This window comes from Sitodiplosis mosellana, unplaced genomic scaffold, assembly GCF_009176505.1.
Source record: "Sitodiplosis mosellana isolate CC-2019 unplaced genomic scaffold, AAFC_SMos_1.0 Smas_scaffold_3, whole genome shotgun sequence".
NCBI lineage: Eukaryota > Metazoa > Arthropoda > Insecta > Diptera > Cecidomyiidae > Sitodiplosis > Sitodiplosis mosellana.
Window position 1 is genome coordinate 5593739 of NW_022595246.1, and position 20571 is coordinate 5614309.

At 35.1% G+C, this 20571-nt stretch overlaps 1 protein-coding gene across 7 annotated transcripts; it reads left to right on the forward strand.

The window, feature by feature from the left end:
* Positions 1-9462: 9462 nt before the first annotated feature.
* On the forward strand, positions 9463-20445 carry LOC129565630 (troponin I). Of its 7 annotated transcripts, none has more exons than XM_055440710.1 (9): positions 9465-9586; positions 11779-11818; positions 13011-13139; positions 13240-13363; positions 13855-13955; positions 19230-19273; positions 19360-19501; positions 19713-19893; positions 20232-20445. In XM_055440710.1, coding segments are annotated over exons 2-9 (738 nt in total). In that variant the 5' UTR covers positions 9465-9586; positions 11779-11803; the 3' UTR covers positions 20234-20445. The 7 variants fall into 7 exon arrangements, with proteins under 7 accessions (XP_055296689.1, XP_055296685.1, XP_055296687.1 ...); XM_055440712.1 differs by lacking the exon at positions 13855-13955 and adding an exon at positions 15242-15342; XM_055440711.1 differs by lacking the exon at positions 13855-13955 and adding an exon at positions 16035-16135.
* Positions 20446-20571: the final 126 nt, after the last annotated feature.

Below are 20571 nucleotides of genomic sequence, written 5' to 3' on the forward strand. Positions count from 1 at the left end.
AGACTTCAAATTCAAATGGACGATTGTTTTATTTGCGGTTGACTTTTATGCTGTTTCAAACAACAACGCAGCTTTTTCATTTTCAGCCAATTCACTTTTGAAATTTAGAAGAAAAAAAAACTTTGAACGTCGAACAAAATGTTAAAAACCAGAGAAAAAACTGAATAATTTCAAATTTTTTGGAAATTTTATTCGAAAAAATTGGTTCGAAAAAAAAATTACGAATTCGTGAAATAAAATGTTTGAAATGGAAACAATTTTGCAAATTTCCAACTTATAAATAAAATGTACAAGACAAAAACTCTTTTGTCAATTCCATGTGAGTATGTGATTTGGTGCGAGGAGCTCAAAGGTAGTGCTCTCGCTTCGATGTCTCAACAAGGACTGTTTCGCGTTGAGCTCATTCATTCATTCATTTGAATAATTTTTCTGATATCAAAGTTAGAGTGCTGGCATTTACGTCGTCCAATTGAGTTCTTATACATAAACGCATCCATGACCATATCCTCGTGAATTGTGTTATTTGAATAGATACAGTTGCGAATGAATTTGTTCGCTGTGTGTCGTTTTCACTCTTTGCAATGCTGATGGCACGAAAGCCGAAAAATAATATGTACTAAGATGGTCGATTGCATAGAAAATCCAACAACTATACCAAAAGCAAAAGCAAAAGCAACGGTATAAGTCATGCTGTCAAGCAGGATACAACGAAATATTCGGTGGGATGCAATACGACATGTACGAAATCGGGATAAAAGTGCCGTTTTTTATGAATGACTCATTCATAAACATGCGCGGATTTCATTGACCTACTAACACATATATACGGAACGATTGCGGAGAGGCGCAAATTATGATCAACTCTCTGTGGCTGTATGTTATATCCATTTTTCTATGGAGGCACACTATGCGTTCCAGATAGTGAAACATCTATCGTCGTATCGCATCTATGACGATGGTTCAAAGTGATGATAGTAAACGCTTGATGATGGCCCAATGACGATGACGGACCAAAAATGATGGTGACGTACATTCAGGATTAATTGACAATCCAACTGATGTTCGGCTAAAAACAAGCAATTCTATAGTTTTCACACCGTTTTCGAATTGCAAATACGAATAGATTGAACGTCATCGCTGATTACCATGTATTTTCCATAGTGAATTTTGGGTTTGGAAATGTTTTTGACGATGAGTTAAAAATGAATGAAATGCCACGGAACAACTACCAGTCGGTCATCCGGGAGCATCGGGAACATAAACTCTAGTCGGGCAAATGTTAAAAAATTTATTTTAAATGCGAAAGACAACGGAATGCACTTATACGTTGGAAATACGATAATTGAGTGTCAATTGTGCAACTCCATCTGTCAAACTTTGCTGCACGAAAAGTTGTTGGAGACGTAAAAGAGTTAGGGAAAAAGAGAGAGAAATATGGGTTGCTTCAACTCAATTTTCCAGCAATTTTGTCGTGCATATCTTCATGACACGATCGAATATCATGATGCTAAAAATAAACGATGCAGGAAAAGGCCATTGCTTGCAGGAGCACTGAATCTATTTTTGGCATCAAGGAAATAACGAGTGTATTTTTTCCCCACATCCCGGACAATACCATACACACAGTACACACACACATGTTGAGTGAATGTGGAGCAAATGCCAAGAGACAGAGTGAATTGCTTTATGCTATCGCTTTAAATATTGATTGGACGACAGTTTCGTATGATAACCTCCAACTCGATGAATTATTTAGAAAAAAAAAACGTCCGAATTCATATTCCTTGTGGTTTTGATTTATTTTTCGCCTCTTTTGCCCTTAAATGCTTCTGTGCCATCTAAATAAATCGAAACCAAAACGGGACCTATACCATGCAGAAAGCTACGCAAACAGTGTGCTGCTTCACTTTTCCATGTAGAACATGCTGGCTCCGTGTGTGCTTGTGCAATTCGCACACATTTGCACATACACAGTGACAAACTGGATAGCGCGAATACTAGGTTATTGGTGTAAAAGTGTTTCACATGAATGACGTCATTTGGGTTATTGCTCTGTACGAAGACGTTATACATGTCCTTTCTCATTCTGGCCTCGTATGCCATGCGTTGCCAAGTCGAGAATGTTTATGTGAGAGATAGAGAAAAAAAAACATGCTGTCAATCTATATTGCATGGTGTTTGCGTCGCATGAATATTACCTATATTGCCATTAATGTGACTCGGTACGTATTTTCATGGACCTTTTTTTCTCTACTCACTCTATTTGAACTGTGTGTGCTCGTACGTAACAACAAAAATATTCAAGCTCGTTTTTTTTATCTTCCTGAATTTATCGCGTGCTGCGGTTTGCACATGAAATATACAAATAATTTTCATTTTCGTTGACGTAAGAATGTGTGACATTGAAGGGAAAACAATAAATGCGAAAAACCTTCGAACCTCCGATTTAAGGGAAAAAATAACGCGATCGCAAATGTCCCCAAACCAAACGAAAACGAATTCTTGTTCTGCTCATTTTTTTTACTCCTTGTTTTGCCAGTAAATTATGCAAATTTCAAAACAAATTGTTTTAAAGCGAAAAATATACAAACACACTCCATTTGACGGAATGAAGAATTTTTATTTTAAACTTGTTTAATTGTCAAGGGAGAGAGAGAGAGAGAGAAAACGTGTTAAATAAATTCAAGTGGAATATTTATAAAGTCCTTGCAGTGATTTGACTCAATTATCAACACATAAATCCGATATTATTGGAAAAGGGCTTGCTTTCCTTCGAACCATTTTTCTATTTTGAGTTTTTTTTATTTCAAGAGAATAATTTGATTTCAATGTTTCATTCGAGGAATATCAAGCCAACATCAAATGCAGAATGGAGAGAAGAAGAATTAAACGTCGATGTTTCACTAATTGTTCCCAATAACAAAAATGGAATATTTGACCATTTTAAGTAGATCGATCAACGAAATTGGCCATTTTTCGAAATAGCTTTCAATCGATGAATGGTACTCGACATAAAAGCAATAACTTCTTCAGCAAGCTAAAGTGGCAATTCGTAATAAAAAAAAGGAAATTTCTGTTTCTTTCAAAATTGCAATAATTGAAAATAAGCATGAAAAATATTGGTAGGTGTGCTGAGATTGTCTCAATGTCAGTGCGAATGTTAATCAAGTGCATTGTGAACAAACCTGAAGACTGTTTTCTTTAAACTGTGTGTATGTGTGTGTGGGTTGTTTGATATTTTCGAATCGAGTGAATTTCAATAATAAAAATACTCCAATTAGTCTTTCTGATGAACAAATTAGTCGTTGGCGGATTTTCTGATTATTTCTTTTTCTTCACAATTTAATAAAAACCAACAGAAAATACTTCACTTGACGAGAGAAATAATTGTCAAACGCCAACGATAAGACGAACATAAAATTGCTTCAATTTTATTTATTCTTTTCAATTATTAAACACTTATTTTTAACTGCCAAAAAAATATCAACTTTTTAAGCAACAGAATGTCAAGTGAGCTGTTGTCTCTGGCCGTTTTTGGTTCAGGATATTTTTTTTGGCCAACTTGTTTGTTTCGCGATGTAATGGAAACTGAATCAAAACGTGGATGGTAAACGACATCCTTCGTGAATCAAACAACAGCAGCAGCACCAACACCATCATCACTACCACCAGCACACCATCATCGTCGTCATCATCATCGATGCACAACATCCACTCGGTTGTTGTGCTGGTAATAAAACGTGTTTCAACATCAACAAGATTTCGATGAAAACTCAAAGCATGTACTGTACTGTATCGACTCTGAATGTGTGTGATGGAATTTTTTTTTCTGAATGAAATGTAGATCCTGGCAGTATGCACAATAGCACGCACTAATACAAACACCCCCCAAAAATGTTGATGTGTTGCCATTTGGTGCGCACATGAAGCGATATTATCCATCGTTGTGTAGCATATGGTGAGGAAGGAGCAACGCGTTTGTGATTGAGCGTGCTTCTCGTGCTCCTTTTCCTCTCCCTCGACTGCAAAATAAGCCAATTTTCATACATACATTCTGCCTATCGTTCGTTCGTTCGTTCGCCTATTTTCCCATACATATCCTCACGATATTTTCCGTTATCCCTGGCGCTGGCTCTGGCTCTGGCTATAACCACGCACAGTATTACCTGTACGTGTGTTCGGTTGTGTGTATCACAATTTTCCCGTGCAATGGTGTTGGTGTTTTGGATGGTGCTTAGGCATTCTAGGTTTTTTTGAATGAAACTCAACCGTGATTGGTTATTGCCAGCAATGACGTCATTACATTCACACAAAATGCGGATCCGCATGAATCGAAGTGCCAAATTCGAGCATTGCCGTTTCTATAGCCAACATCCCTCCTGTACGACACCGTGTTTTCTTTTGCTTGATATTTGTAAATTCGCGACGATGAGCATTCTCTTGATTTGGATTTTTCTTCTTTTTTGTTATCTCTCTTTCTCGTTGCCTGGATTGTCGTACGTTAAACATTTACTCTTAATTAATAACAGTTGAAAATGACACACTCTCTGTCTCATCTTAACACCGAAGTTGCGTTGAGAAGTATTCACACACACTTCATTCGAATTCCCATTGTTTTGCCGTAAATAGATTTCTAAATTCGAAATAGATTTCGGGTATAATGGTCCTTGAATATTCAGAAATATTTTTCAAAAAAACAATGATACAAATAAATAATTGTTCTGAGTACTCAGATTAACTTTGAATTGGGACCCAGTTTCAAATTGCATTGGGAAGGGAATTCAAAGAAAAACCTCTTGAAAATAAAAAAAGAAAGAATATAAACTGCCGTTTGATGGATTTATTTTTAACTGTGCAGTGTAGACTGTAGAGTCTTCGTTAAGAATTTGCATTCCATCCAAAACTAAAGACAAATCGCATGGCAATTTCAAAGAGGAAGATGAGTTAAGGCAAATAGTAGAGCAAATCGAATAGAAGACAATCTATGTTGAAAAATAACACATTTTTCATGCTATTTTCCAATGGATATATGTGTCACATTTCGATTTTATTCTCATCTTGATGACTTTTAGCATTCCTTTTTCACTGCACATGAAAAAAAAAGTTAATGTCGATTTTTCTGGGTGTATTTATTTCACATAGCCGAAAAAAAGTGAACAAAATAAAACAAAAACGACGAATAAATGTTTGGCCGAATGCAAAACAAAGCACATCATTATTTCGAAACCGAGCATTTTTCGTTTGTTTGGTTTTTCTGTGCAAAGCGTTTCGTATGACATTCAATCAAAAATGTTCACAATAAAATGCTCGACGTGCTGATGGTACTCTTTTTGTGTGTACTTTCTACCATCCAGTCACCAAGTCGTTCTCTATCTCTCACTTATGTACAGATCCCTAATATATATATATACATATATATCGCGTAATACTCTCCACGTTATGTGAGACTTTGGATTGTATGTTGTTTTGTTGACGTCATTCGCATGGAATACTGGCGCGTCGAGAAATTGGGTCAGTGGGAAATTGAACGGCATAATATTAAACCATTGATGCTGTGCACCTTATTTTCCTTTTATTTATATGCTTCACGGCTCCCCGCTTGCTCTTTACTCTGTGCCGTTTGCTGGTTTTTCGTCTGTGTTGAAGATGATGCTTTTGGTGTGATAATGTGTCCCCATGGGCCCGAGAGTGAGACACAACATTGTGAATGTGCATTTTCCACATCCCGTTTAGTGTTAGCATTCCGTTTCTCATATGATTAAAGCATCAACGTAGAAAGAGAGAAAAATGATGATGGTTCATGCGTACATTGCTCCAGTCAGCAGCCGAGCAACGCAAATGACCAACGAAATTTTCTCTACAAGAAGCAGCAGCAGCAGCAACAACGGCAGTAGAACTCTTTTCCGTGCTGTTGTTGCCATTTTTATGTACATTCGATGGTTGGAAAAGTAGGCCAGATGTGACGTCGACATTCACGCGCGCAGCGCGCACACCACATAAAATAGCAACAATTGCCAAACTCCAATGAAACGTGACATGAAACCAAAGGTAACTGAAATCGAATAAGACCTATGGTATGTATGTGCCCGTGTGCTCGATGCACATTAATTTTCCTCATGACGTTGAACATGCTTTATACTTGCCTTCAAATGCAATTTACACTATTTCTACGAATTTAACTTTACACATTTAATACATTGCCTCTCTCAGTCGAAGGAGCTTCACGTCGGAACATGCTAACAAGAAAAAGAAACTAACAACGACCGTACACTATACGGAAACAATGAAAAGGTAACCATTGCCAGAATTGAATGCACATTTTCATGCTTAAAAACTAACGTTGCGAGTAATTTTATTTGATAATTTTCTGTTCCCTTTCGTTTGCTAAATAAAGTTCGTTTTCACTAAGAACTAAATCCAAGTAATATAGAAGAGTATAACTCAATTACTACATGGAGCAAAAAATGATTGTCGCAATGAAATTTCATCAGCTTGGTTTTTCTCTATCCGCTTCGGTATGTGAACGATGAAAACGAAGGGGTTTGTGTTATTGACGTCACTGTTTGTTGCATTGGACAAAACAAACGAATGTGTGCATATACACACAGGGCACCGATGAACACCGAGCACGTCATTTCAATCGAAGGCAACAAAATTAGAACAAGTTCTGAAGCGATCAGAACACACACACACAAACACACACTGTATGTGGATGTATCTGTTACTGTTGACATGGTCTGCATTGTTAGATACATTGAAATGAAAAACAACAACAAAAAAATTATGCACAAAAACCATTGAAAAGTGTCATCATTAACGTAATTACTTCCAGCGGATTGAGATTGGCATTTGCTGAGCTGAAGAAAATGCGCGATAGCGAAACAGTGAGACACAGAGCAAAAAATAGATAGGAAAGCGGGAACAGAATTAAGAAAACACCAAAGAATCAAACATTTAATAATAGTGTTTTCCACAAAAACGCGCCTTTCCACATTTAGATTTCGCAGATGAGAGAAAGAAAAAAAAACTTTCGTTCAACTAGTCCCTCTCTTTCACGGTGCGCCGCCACATATCCGTTGAATGTATATGAGAGAGGAGTTCTATTTTTAGCATTCGATTCTATCGTTATATAAATAGGGGGATATGCTATCGCATCATATCGAAATGTTGTTTTCGTTGTTGTTGTTGTCGCGCACTCTTAGTTGCTCTGTTTCTGTTCGGCTCGCAAAATCGCCGATTTTCTCGATAAAAACACAGATAAATTCATAACTCGTCTTCAAAAATGTGTCTTTTTCTTATTCAATAGACATTTTTTCATTATAATAGGTAATAATTATTGCTCCTAATTCTCGAATGTGCCAAGTCGCTAATGATCACAGAAATGATTGTGCAGAAACTTGGTGGAAATATGGAAATCTTTTATTTTTCTGTAGAAAAAAAACGGAGATATTTCTTTTCTAGAATCCAGCAGCTCAATAAATCAAGCAGAAAACGAAAAAAAGAATTTCCGCTTTGAAATTCATACAAAATTTTGTTGATTTTTTTTTCTTTCTCATTCGAAACTGATCCAGAAATATCATTGACAATATTTATGCTGCTTTGTTGCTATTTTCAATTTATTCAAGATAAAGGAATTAAAAGCGATTAAGAACTTGTGCTGCTCGAAAATCGAAGCGAGCCAACGACAGAAGTGGTTATGCCAAAAGGGAATGCAATGACGTCAGCATTTCAGCATATTATGTACAGCACAACGGGACTCCTTCTGCAATGAAGCGCTCCTTTGATAACAAAAAGCGCGTTACTGGATTTTGGTACATAAGGACACACAATTTTATCCTTGATGCTGTCACATTCGCACTCATAGCATGGCACCGCTGAATCGCTGACGTAGTTGTACCGAGACATTGAATATATGAAAGCTTGAAATTGTTCAATGTACAAACCGACCCACCGACCAAACGAACATTCGAACAAAACATATTATGTGCATTGTAATGACTGCTGCTGCTGCTGTTGTTGCTGCTTTTTCGTCTCTCCCCCCATTGAGATTGAGTGATACACATTGGTATTTTCGGTGTGTAGAATGTGAGCCAGATATAGTAGTGTCGCGAATGTTTCTCTCATTTCTTGTCGGCAAACGAGGTAAATAGGTCAACTATTAAGCATGCACTGAACATTATCCAGTGTGTAATACAAATTGATTTACGCAATTCTTGAGCTATGTACTTTATTTATTATTGTCACGATCTCTCGCTCTTTCTCTCTGTGCTCTAGGCGAATGCATTTGCAACCAAACGAACGCAACGAGCAGAGCGAATAAAAATCGGCGACCCGAAAGTGCATCATGTTATTGCATGAAATACAAATTATGAATGATTTTATTCAATGAATTTGGTTGTTCAAGTCGTCAAATCAACATTGAAGGTCTCTCTAGCTCTCTCCTTGCATCTTTTTTTACAGCAAATGTGGTTGGTTCAAATGTCATATCACATGAATTTTATGCATGGAATTTAGCTGTCAACTTTATTTTCGAATTTAAAAAAAAAATGGTGAAATGAAAGTTTCATTTTGAATTCCTTTCGAGCTCGTTTTTAATTTCTTATTTTACTATCAGAATCGAAGTCGGTCATTTGAAAATTGGCAATCGTCATACGAACATAAACTTTGATTTTGAGACTATTTGCAACAAAGTGTGTACATTGTCGTTAGCACATCTGCCTGCGGAGATGAAGTCTTCATTATTCTGACACAAACGGAGCATATCCAACGATTGGTGACGTCGCCCAGTGTTGTCGTTGTCGTCGTCGTCGCCTTTATTACGAATTTATTTTGATATTTTGGTGAAAATATTCTTTTTATATATATTTCCCCAAATGAAATGTTGTAATGGACGTGGTTGTTATACACTGACAACATATAGGGAAGAACGAGAGAAAGAAGCAAATGATTTTCATTTCTCGCTTAGTCCTTCGATGCTGGTGTTGTTGTCATTTTTTTTTTTTTTTCTTCATTAAGTATGTGATCCACCCGCTTTCATTTTCCAAATTGTGTGATCTGATGTGATGATTAAGAAAAACAACGCCTTTACGACATGAATTCACCGTTAACCGTTCAACTGAGAAGAGAAAAAAGAAGCGAATCCGTGCATAAAAGCGGTTAAGCAGAAAATACGATATGTGTGCGCGCACCGATGAACATAAAGAATTTCGGTGATCGCTCGCGCGCATACGCCGATTGAGTTGCGCACGGGTGTGAAAAGGAGAAGCGAAAATGATTCTATTTCAGTGCAATCCATTTTTAGCGGTGCCTAGTAGTTACGTGAAAGATCAGCATTGCTCGATGTTTATATTGTTAGCATTTTTTCAAATTTTATTTTTTCTCAATGCGTATGCATATGTAGTGGCCACACATTTATGTTCCTTCTCTTTCTCAACATAATTCTCGCTCTCTGTCGCTTAGTGCCGAGATTCACGAAGAAACGATCGTCGGACGATCAGCATCAAGTTGCATTAGTCAGCCTTTAGCCGTCGGTTTGAACAGTCCGATTGTTAAATCAAGCATTTGTTTCATTTTTTTTCCTCTCGAGGTGAGTTCAGCACAGATTTTACTCTCTGTATACCCAAATTCGCTATTTTAAACCGAAAAACAAAGAAAAAACGGGAAAAAAAAATCCAAAGGAAGAATTTGACAGTAAAAGTGAAAGTGAAGTTATTTTTTTTTAAGTAAAAGTTTGAACGGCGATTATTTTTTCTTCATTTTGCATTTGATAGTTGAAAATCCAAGGACACCTGAATTTGAAAATAAAATCTTTTTTCCTCAAATTTCGTGATTTTCACGAAACTCTTTGCTGTGATCTTTTTTTTGGTTGCATAATCAAATGAATGAACATCAAAAGTAGAGTGTTGCTAGTTTTGATCAATTCGTCCAACTCTTGTGCCATTTTTTTTAATAAAAGAAAGAAAAACGATTCGATCCAAAGTGTCGACGTTTGCTTTGAACAAAAAAAAAATGAAATTCGCATAACTCAATATATGTGTGTTTATAAAAGTTTACTTCGAATAGAGAGATAAAGATTTTTTTTCTGTTCAATTTTAAATTTGTGCTATGAAGAGAATTTCTTGCGATTTTAAAAATACGTCGACTGAAAATATGCAGAGAGCGCGCACGGCGTTCAGCTCGTAAAGTGTCCATTACGTGTGTACGAACTATGTGTGTATGTGGGTAAATGTTCGGTGCGCGCACGTTCTAAAAATAAAATGCGAGATCGATCGAGCATCAAAAAAATTCAGAGAGATTTCAATTTCTAAAACCGCACCACGGCGCGATTGCCCAAAAAAAATCCGCGATGAATCACATTCATTTGTGCTGTTATTCGCTTTCGCTTCGGTGATTCTTCTCTTTTCGACGATGTCGGCCGTTTTATGAGCGATCTCTTAATGAGCCGACATATTGAAAATGTGCGAAAATCACCAAACGGCCAATTCGCTTCGTCTCTGATACAACATCAATGCGCTACAGCCACACACTCTTTGAACGAGTGAAATACAAATTCGTTTCTCAATTATTTTTTTCATGTATAAATAGATGTTGTTTATTTCATTCTTTGCACAAAATCTCCAACAAAACAAACGAAATATTTTCTACCTCGTTTATTTCCCCCCTTCGAGTTTACCTCAGTAGCAACCAAATGACGACAGTAAAAAAATAAGTCGTACTCAATGTGTAGGTGTGATCGACGAGAAAACCGTTGAAATGAGAGAGAAGAGAAAAAAAAACAAACAGGTTTCCATAAATATTGACTTATTTCAATCGAACAATTTCCACCTACCTCCTGTGCAAGGATTGAGTAATGCTTTTTAATAGCATCGAAAATGCGTAATTCGTCGTTAAAATTTATCTGTTGAAAGTCGGTTAAAGACAGAAAAAAATCGAATAAAAATTATGGGAAAAATTGATAAACTATGAGCAACCGTTCATAATGAGTTCAAGAAGAAGAAGAAAAAAATATTCAAGTACACGGTCTTCAGAGAGAAGGAAAAAAAAAATTGAAAAATCAGAACAATTTGTTTTTGTTATTGCGAAACATATGAGAATTCATAAAAATAGACGAGAGGAAAAGAAGATACATCTACTCTGCTGTTACAACCAACTAATCGACGAAGAAAACTTGATTTTAGCGACTGAGAAAGAAAATGTTTCTATTTTCAGTCTCATTGTTACTGCTCTGTCACTCCCACTTTCATTCCGTATCCATTCGTTTTGCTTTTCTACTTTTCATCTTCCTCTTCTTCGTTGTCGTCGTCGACATTTTCTTTTTCTCTCTCGTCGTCTAATGATGATCCTGTGACGGTAGACCGTTATTCATTTTTTATCACGACTTGAAAATTTGATCTAAATTTTCACCTACGTAAAAAAAGTGACATCATCATGCTTTTATGGTCGCACATAATGCCGAAAGACGGAAAGACCTCTTTCAAGCACATTTAAAATAAATAATCAGCTCGCCGTTTCGGAGAATTCCATTGCAGTTAGAAATTCTATATTTAGGTAGTCCTCATTCACTCGCACGCTCGCTTCTCTTTCACAAAACTGGTGGCGAACATAGAACAACTTTCGAACATTCAGATATTTTTAAAGTGTTGTGCCGATTTTTCTGTTCTTCGAAAAACGAAGAAGAGAAAATTATTGACACGAATTTTCCACACTACAAAAAAATATAAATTCATATCGATATTTTCGACAAAATTTTCACCATTTTTTCCTTCATTCTTTCAACAGTTTGTCCCAAGCACACTAATTCAACATGGCTGATGATGAGGTGAGGTATGTATCGTTACAGAAAAAATAAAACAAAGAAGAGCCCAAAATTATAAGCATTTCTCTTAAATCTGAAATCCGATTAGATATGCATTCAATTAATTTTTTTAATTTCTTTTCACAGTAATCCGTTCCGTTCTTGAATCAATTTTTCGACCAATCGTTGTTATGAGTGTTCAATGTTCATTGTGTATCGTCGTCGTCAAGCAACTATCGGCTCAAGGTGAGTTAAACATGTTTTTGTAATAAAACTTTAATGACTCATCTCGCTTTGACCACTAAATTTGAAGCTTTTTTCTACTCGCAACATAAGCTGCTTATTTTTCTTATAATTTCGATTTTTTACCTGAAATTTCTTCGCATTTCCATTCGATTCGAATGAAACCTTGGTAATGGAAGGTAGTAGATAATGTATGTTATGTGGGTGTATTAGTGAACAATTTTTAACAAAAACCACTTAACCAGATCAATGTAGACTGCAAATCAATTTATTTTTAGTTGATTTCAAACTTGTTTCTACCTAATCATCTCATTATCAACGAAACTAACATTTTATCCCAAAATTGTTTGAAAATATTTTCATTAATTGAATTGTCTGATTTTTTTTCGCAGAAAAAGAAAGCCGCCACACCAGCAGGTAAATTAATTTGCATCTCTTATCGAAACATTTTTCAATGAAATAAAACAAAAAATGAACAAAATACAGTAGATGAAATGAAATATTCATTTCAATACAAATTTTTCAATGACTTGACCTAAACACATAATTTCTAATCATTTCAGCCGGATCTAAGGCAGCCACTCCTGCCGCCGGTTCAAAGGCGGCCACTCCTGCCGCCGGTTCAAAGGCGGGTACGCCTGCCGCTGGATCTAAAGCGGGTACTCCCGCTGCCGGATCTAAAGCAGCGTCCCCTGCCAAATCGACGGCACCAGCCAAAAATGGAAAAGCCGCACCGGCTGCTGCAAATGGAGCCAAACCAGCTGACGCTGCACCAGCAGGTCCACCCGATCCGGTCGAGGAGGTTGTCACACACTCACTCGATCGAACGAACGAACACACTCAATGCAAAATTCAATTGGACTCTTTAGGAATACTCACGAGCACATACACACACACATCATAATACCATTGCTGGATTCATCGTTTTTTCCTAATCGCTTCATTTGTTTTTCTCGTTTTCGAATTTCTCTAGGCAAAGAAGGCCAAACAGGCCGAAATCGAGCGCAAACGTGCCGAAGTACGTAAGCGTATGGAGGAAGCTTCAAAGGCCAAAAAAGCAAAGAAAGGTTTCATGACACCGGAAAGAAAGAAGAAGCTCCGTGTAAGTACCTACGATAAAATCGTAAAAACAAAAATGGATCAAAGCAAAGAAAAGACACGCGACTAAATTGAGCCGATTTCATTTCAAATGCATCCGACAGTTGTTGCTCCGTAAGAAAGCCGCTGAAGAATTGAAGAAAGAACAAGAACGTAAAGCTGCTGAACGTAGACGCATCATTTTAGAACGTTGCGGTGAGCCAAAACCGGTTGAAGGTGCCAACCAAGGTATGTTCACGTGTTGTGGGTTTTTCCGTTTGCATCATCCCGTCGACTTTTATTTCTCAATTCCAAAACTCCTACATTCCTTTTGGTCATATACATTTTGAATACAAAGAGGAAAAATGATAAAGAAAAAAATTCGCCGAAAAAACATTCAACCAACAGTTTAATCGCGAAAGTTTAAGATTTCAGTAAAAGCATTAGAATGCTTTAATATTTAAGAAATAAGAGATTTTTGATACCGTTCAATTAATCGGATTATATCAAAGCGTGGTTTTTCTCAACAGTTTTTTTTTTCGTTTTTCATTACGAGTGAAAGAATTTTATTCCAAATTCAAATAATTCGTTTACATCAAATCGAAATTAAATTACATTTTGTAGGATTTAATGATAAGAATCGAAATTTTAACTACAGCTAATTAATCAAAGAGACAATCGAAACCGTTTTAACATTCACAAACATAAATAAATGAAATTCCATTGATCCACGCATATAGAACAACTCAAGTCGATTTTGAAAGCTTACCATGATCGGATTAGAGCTTTGGAAGACAAAAAATACGACGTCGAATACATTGTCAAACGGAAAGATGTTGAGGTACAGTCACCATTCACACAACAAACAAATACAGAACATAACTCTAAACTAAAACAAACAAACAAAATATTGCGAAAACGCCGCCGCTGCTGCCTATATTATTGTATAGTTTGTAATTTTCTTTTTTTTGTTTCGTTTTAATCATAATTTTTTTTTTAATTTTCAATGCTGCCAACAAAATTATAATCCGATTACATTGCATTTCAAGCCAACTAAATAGTTTTCAGTGCTCTCTACGACTCAAATCTATTTTCGGTTCAATTTTTCTGTTTTTTTTTCTTTCTCGTAATGCTACAATCAGAATGTAAACAACAACAGCTTTTTGTCGCTATTCAATCTAAAATGGTGTATTTTCATGTCGAAAACAATTTAAATTTAAGTTTGGGAAAAACGATTAAGATTCTCATAATGATGTCTCGAGCCAAGTGGTTTGTTTTCGATGATGATCCGGTAAAATCATCCGGATAGCTTGAGCTAATTTTGCCAGGCATTTATAGTGTCGTCCAGAAAAACAGTGAAATCCTTCTTTAAGTTCTGTAACAAAGCTCTAGTTGTTGCTTCTAAAATTGAATTAAACTCAAACTATGATGATTGATTTGCATTTTAGTTAGCTTACGAAGCCTATGCAGTGAATATCATAGCCGAATATGTGAATTGGAAGACGCGAAATTTGATTTGGAATATTCGGTAGCGAAAAAGGATCTTGAGGCAAGAATTTTGTTGACGTCTGTTGTAAATCTCTTTCGTTTAATTGGTGTGTCGATGTTCAGTAGATATGATGGAAATGTTCATCTGATTTATTGCAATAGCAATATTATGATCAGCTATTCGAGAATATCAGCTATTGGAGCGGCATATGGCCCGCGCACGCAATGTGTTTTTTTAAGATGTTATCTTCTGTTGAAATTAGTAAGCATCGGTTGATTTGTAGATTGATATTTGATCATTGCATTTATATTTGATTCTCAATAGTTCACTCGTAAAATTGTGTAAATTTACTTGAACTGACCGTTTTCACTCATAGCGCTACTGTCATGTATCATGAAACATGGCATGGATATATATAGCATACATGACCACATAAACATTTTCGTACACTCACCCAGTTAGTAATTTTTTTTTTTTGTTACAATTTGAAAAAATCATCACCAACAGAAAAAAAAAACAATTACTTTTCTCTCATTTTCCCATTTGAACAATTGATGCGTGCGTTCGCAACAACCAACAACAAACAAAAAATTATCGTGTGAATAAACCAATTTCCAAATTGTATTGTGAATATTTAGCCGAACTGCAAACGGTTTGTCATGAATATTGGAAACGGATATGTGGTTTGGAAGGTGATAAATATGATTTAGAGCGAAGCAGCGCATTAAAAAAGATGGAGGTAAAACGGTTAAACGCAACAATCAAACTAAAAACCAACCAAACAAACAAACAAAAAAATACGCAAAACCAATAGAAACAAATCTATTCCAACAAAAATGACCTTTGATTGGAGTGAATGATTGATTAGTTCTTTTTTATATAGTTTTCATAATTTTTTCTTTTGTGGAATTAGAGCGAAACAAAATCTAAAAGCCACACACAAATACACACTCTACAACACAATCTCTTCCTCACTCCCATTTTTTATTTATTTCGTTTTTTTTTTCTTTGGTTTTTCCGTTGATTTTTTCATTTAACGTAGAAAAGAGAAAGGATAAACAGAAGAATGAGAGAATATACGCACAAATGACGTTTTTTTTATATTTTGATGTCCAATCGATGTGTGATTTTTTTGCTGTTCAAAATTAATCGTTTTTTCATTCATTTTTTTTTAATTCTTTCGTTAAACAATTTTATTTTGATTCTCTCATTCATAATCACAAAAGATTTCGATCGAAACATTTTATTTAAATCGTCGAAGGCAAACAAATGACAAAATTCATATGTTATATGTATCGACTTGGTGTGGATACTAAAGTAAAATCCTATATCCAGAAATATGTCCAAAAAAAAATCGAACTGTGTGATCAATTTAAAAATTGAATTTGAAAAGAAAAAAATCAAAAAAACAAACGATTTTCGTCTTTCCAGAGGAATTGGCGGAAATCTGTCAAGAATACTACGACCGAATGTATGTATGTGAGGGCCAAAAATGGGATCTAGAACACGAAGTGCGCAAAAGAGACTGGGAGGTACTGCAAAAAAAAAAACAAACAATTCAATTCAAACAAACAAAAGTTTCCAAAAACAAATATACACACACAAATCTGTCCCGTTTTTAATATCTGTATTTTGTTCGATATGTTCAAAATTTTCATACACAAAAATAAAATACATACTCAAGCACACCACCATTCACCTGATAAATATATGTAGACAAACAAACCAATTACAACAAAAAAAAAACACCAAACTGGAAATTCTCTCGTGCTACTTTGAATTTGTGTTCGTTTCCACCGTTTCATTTACTTGTGTTCGTGTTTTTTCTTTTCTTTTCATTTGATTTTTTTTCTCTTCATTTCTTTACTGGTTTTTGATTAGTTTATTTGAATTCTATACTATTTTTATTACTATATTTAGCAAATATCAACGAGAAACAGTTAGCGTTTTCCTCGTGATTTTGAATTTGTGTTCGTGTTTTCCATTTTGTATTCAGTCACCCATCTATTCATATGTATACTATGTAAAAACACCAAATAATCTTATTGATTGTCCCATCATGGTGATGATATACAGAAATATTCATTGCAAACAGAGGATGAACTGTGTTATTTTGGGAATAAGAGCCCTCACAAGGCAAATCAAACCATGTCAGTGTGTTCCATGTGATACATACAACCACGCATACACATTCGTCATACCAAATGACATTCACATGTATAGAACCATATATCTCTATCTCTCTATCACTTACACAAACACACAATCTATCAATTTCACTGTCTATCAAACTCATCAATTGGTTTTGGCCTCTCCATTTCATAGTTTGAGAGAAAATAAAAATCGTCTCAGTTCTTATTGTTTTCTCTCAAAATTTGAAAATTCATGTGGGCTTGCTGTAAATAAAGCGAAACTAAATTGTACAGAAAGAAGAAAAAAAAAACAATTCGATATATAAGTTAAAAAAATGTTAGAGATATTGACTGGATGTGGCTTGTGTACATAATTGTTCACTTCTAATTGTTCCGTAAGAAGTTTAACCGACCTCCCTCCTCCGTTCCCCCCACCATATCGATGATCAAGAATAAGTAATGCGTATACATGTTTCAGTAACTGCCACGTGTGTTTTGTCAGTAGCTAAATATTTTACCGGGGTAGAAAGAGAAACAGGAGACAGGACAGAGTGTGAGACGTGATCAAATATCTCGAAGTAAAAAGATGATCATCAAAATGGCAGAGACTTTCGGTCAAACAACCGATAAAACTGTTGACGCAACATTTTCGTTTGATTTAAGAAACTAGAAGTGAATTTGCATGCTAAATCATATATATTTTTCGATGAGCTACATGCATGGCTACATTTCGTTTTTATAATGCGAAACAAAAACAAGATCGAAATTCGACTGAAAAATAAATTCAAAATGATGCTAAATTTTATGGCGAATTAATCAATTTTTTTTTTCTACTAAAACCAATTTTTAAGAAAACAAAAAGGAATAAAACAAAAATAATAAGCAAAGAAATTAAATGCGCGCATCCTTTACAGTATGGCACATCACCGCTGACCAATTCCATTTGTTTAATACATTTCGTTTCGGTGTGCATTGTTTCTATTGTCTATTGTTAGTCTCTCTATTGCAAATCTAATTCAAAACAATTCTTGTTTGAACAAAAAAAAATCGAGAATTTTTCTTGGTAACCTGTCTAATACTCTCGCTTCAATTAGCCTAAGTAAATTTTTTTCTTTCTATGTATCAAATAATCAACATTCGACTATTCAAATGCCGGAACAGAAAAACACTGACACACAAAACGAACATTTTTTTTTTATTGTAATTTTTCATCCGATTATCATTTCGGTTTAGTGCAGATTCCCACCAAAACGAATCAAAATTCCTATTAGAGAGGTTCATTTTTCCACACGAAATTTATTCGTCACATACATACACATTATTACACCTCATACTGAAAACACCCACAATTTCACTGTCGATCAATATGATACAAGCGGATCGAAAGCGGCTAATCAGATTAGCGGTGAAAAGAGATACATATTCTAGTCACATTTAGTAGTTGTTTTTTTTCTTTGTCAAACTAAATTTTCTGTTACGAGAAACGAAACACAAACCAAAGTGCCATACTGTGCAGTACCTTCGTAATAACACTTTCTGGTTTTCTCCATATGTAACTTATATTTGTCAAATGAAACGAACAACAACAAAATATTCAGTGAAATAGATCCCATTACACACGATTAAAACACAACGAAAACGTATGTCCTCCTCCACACAAGCAATTTTTGTTGAACAATTTCCAGTCGATTCATTTAATGTTTTGTTTTGTTTCTCACACACACACAAAGACTATCTAAGGATGATTCGACGCCCCATTCTGTTTATAATTGCAAACACACAGAATCTGGAATTTGAAAAGAGAAAAAAAAAAACAAAATAAAACATCAAATTTGCGCCATCGAATATATTATGCCAATTATTTTTCAATTGAATTTCCATGCTCAAAAAAACATTTCAAGATCTGTCGATAGAAATTTTCATGCAATTTCATTTATTTGTTCCGTTTTATGTTACATTTTTTTTTTGGTACACCTCCACTTCCTCTCGTTGAATTGTTATTTTTTCCCCTTTTAAGTTGGCGATTAGTTGAAATGTAAACACTGAAAATGATCAGCTCGAGATAAGATGGGTTATATTTCGAATTTGTGTGACCATACCTATTTTATTTGCTTATTATTATTTGTTTTTATTCTTGATTTTTGTTCTCGCTTCACGTTTTATTGCACAATGCACTATGCACATGGTACTAATCAAATACGTTTGCTTGATACTGCGAAAGACGCTTTTAAAATCAGCTTTCTAGACAACTGATTTCGAATTTCTAATCAAATGTTCTGTCTTTAATTTACAACACATATAAACACAATAATCGTTTTTGAAATGAAATAAAATCGACCCATTCCCCTCAACCGAGTCGTGTAAAACTTTCCGTAATGATTGGGAAAAGAAAAGCGTGTGGTTCGGTTATATTTCATTTTAAATCGACATAGAAACACTAGCAGCCACATTTTAACTGAAAACTAATCGATCGATATGAATATCTTTGGAACAGATCAACGACCTTAACGCCCAAGTCAATGACCTCCGTGGTAAATTGTAAGTATTCGTAAAAGCTTTGATTTTAACGAACAAACATGGACTAAATTCTAACCGAATTCTTCACATTTCTTCGAAAAATCTAGTGTTAAACCAACTCTCAAGAAGGTTTCCAAATACGAGAACAAATTCGCCAAATTGCAAAAGAAGGCTGCCGAATTCAACTTCCGTAACCAACTTAAGGTGGTCAAGAAGAAGGAGTTCACCTTGGAAGAAGAAGAAAAAGAGGTTCGTATCGCATTTCCACTAAAACACTTGATCACAATTTTTACCGAAGAAATGCATCCATATTCATGGCTTTCTAAAATGAATTTACTTAATTAAATCCATATGCTTAACTTTGAAATCGATTTGCATTTGACCAATCATTGCGATAAATATGAAACACAAATTTCAAAATGGACACACGCACAAAACGTTACGAAAAAAACAAACACAGAAACCAAAAATCGTAATGGAAAAGAAGGATTCGATCAAAGAAGAGCCGAAAGTGGAAGAACCACCGAAGGAAGAGGAAAAGAAAGAAGAAAAGAAAGATGAAAAGAAAGATGAAAAGAAGAAATCTCACCACAGCAGTCATGGTAAAAAAGAAAAGACTCCAACCAAAGATAAAAAGAAGTGTAAGCGATCTAAAGCGTGTCTCAATTTATACGTGTTTCGTTCAATCGATATATGTGTGTGTCCACATCAAAACAAACGATAGAAAAAGTGACAAAATATTCATACACGCACACACACACACACAGACAGACAGACACACCGTCAATATATGACAAAATCACTCAAATCGCAATTCAACCACACAATAATTTATTCATGTGTTTCATTTTATAACATGGTTGTTCGCTTTATTTAATCTCATTTAGTCAATTTCATCTGTCGTTAATCGCATAATTTGGCATTGAAAACTGCATCATTTCATGACTGAAATTAATTCATTTGGTTTTCTTTATTGCAGAAAAAACCGGACTGGTCCAAGGGCAAGCCAGGTGATGCAAAGGTAAAGGAAGAAGCTGAGGGCGTTGAAGCATAAACCAAGAAAAAATGAAACCGAAATGTATAATTAACACCATCAATCCAACAATTTCAATAAAAAAAATCTAATTGAAAAAAAAAAACAAAAACCAAAATCACCCGAATATATTTACAAATTTGTATGTAATCTCAACAAATCCTTGTGGCTTTTATTTTCTTTATGTATAAACTTGTACATTGTACAACACACATATGAATGGGCAAGCGGAATAATGAAACGTAATTCTGTTTTTAAATGAAGTGCCTCTGAGAAAAATTTTCAG

Excerpts from the sequence above, each read along its gene's own strand:
- LOC129565630 (XM_055440710.1), top strand. Across the intron at positions 13,956-19,229 it reads TCAAACGGAAAGATGTTGAG|ATCAACGACCTTAACGCCCA; the intron begins GTACAGTCACCA and ends TCTTTGGAACAG. Across the intron at positions 19,274-19,359 it reads AATGACCTCCGTGGTAAATT|TGTTAAACCAACTCTCAAGA; the intron begins GTAAGTATTCGT and ends CGAAAAATCTAG.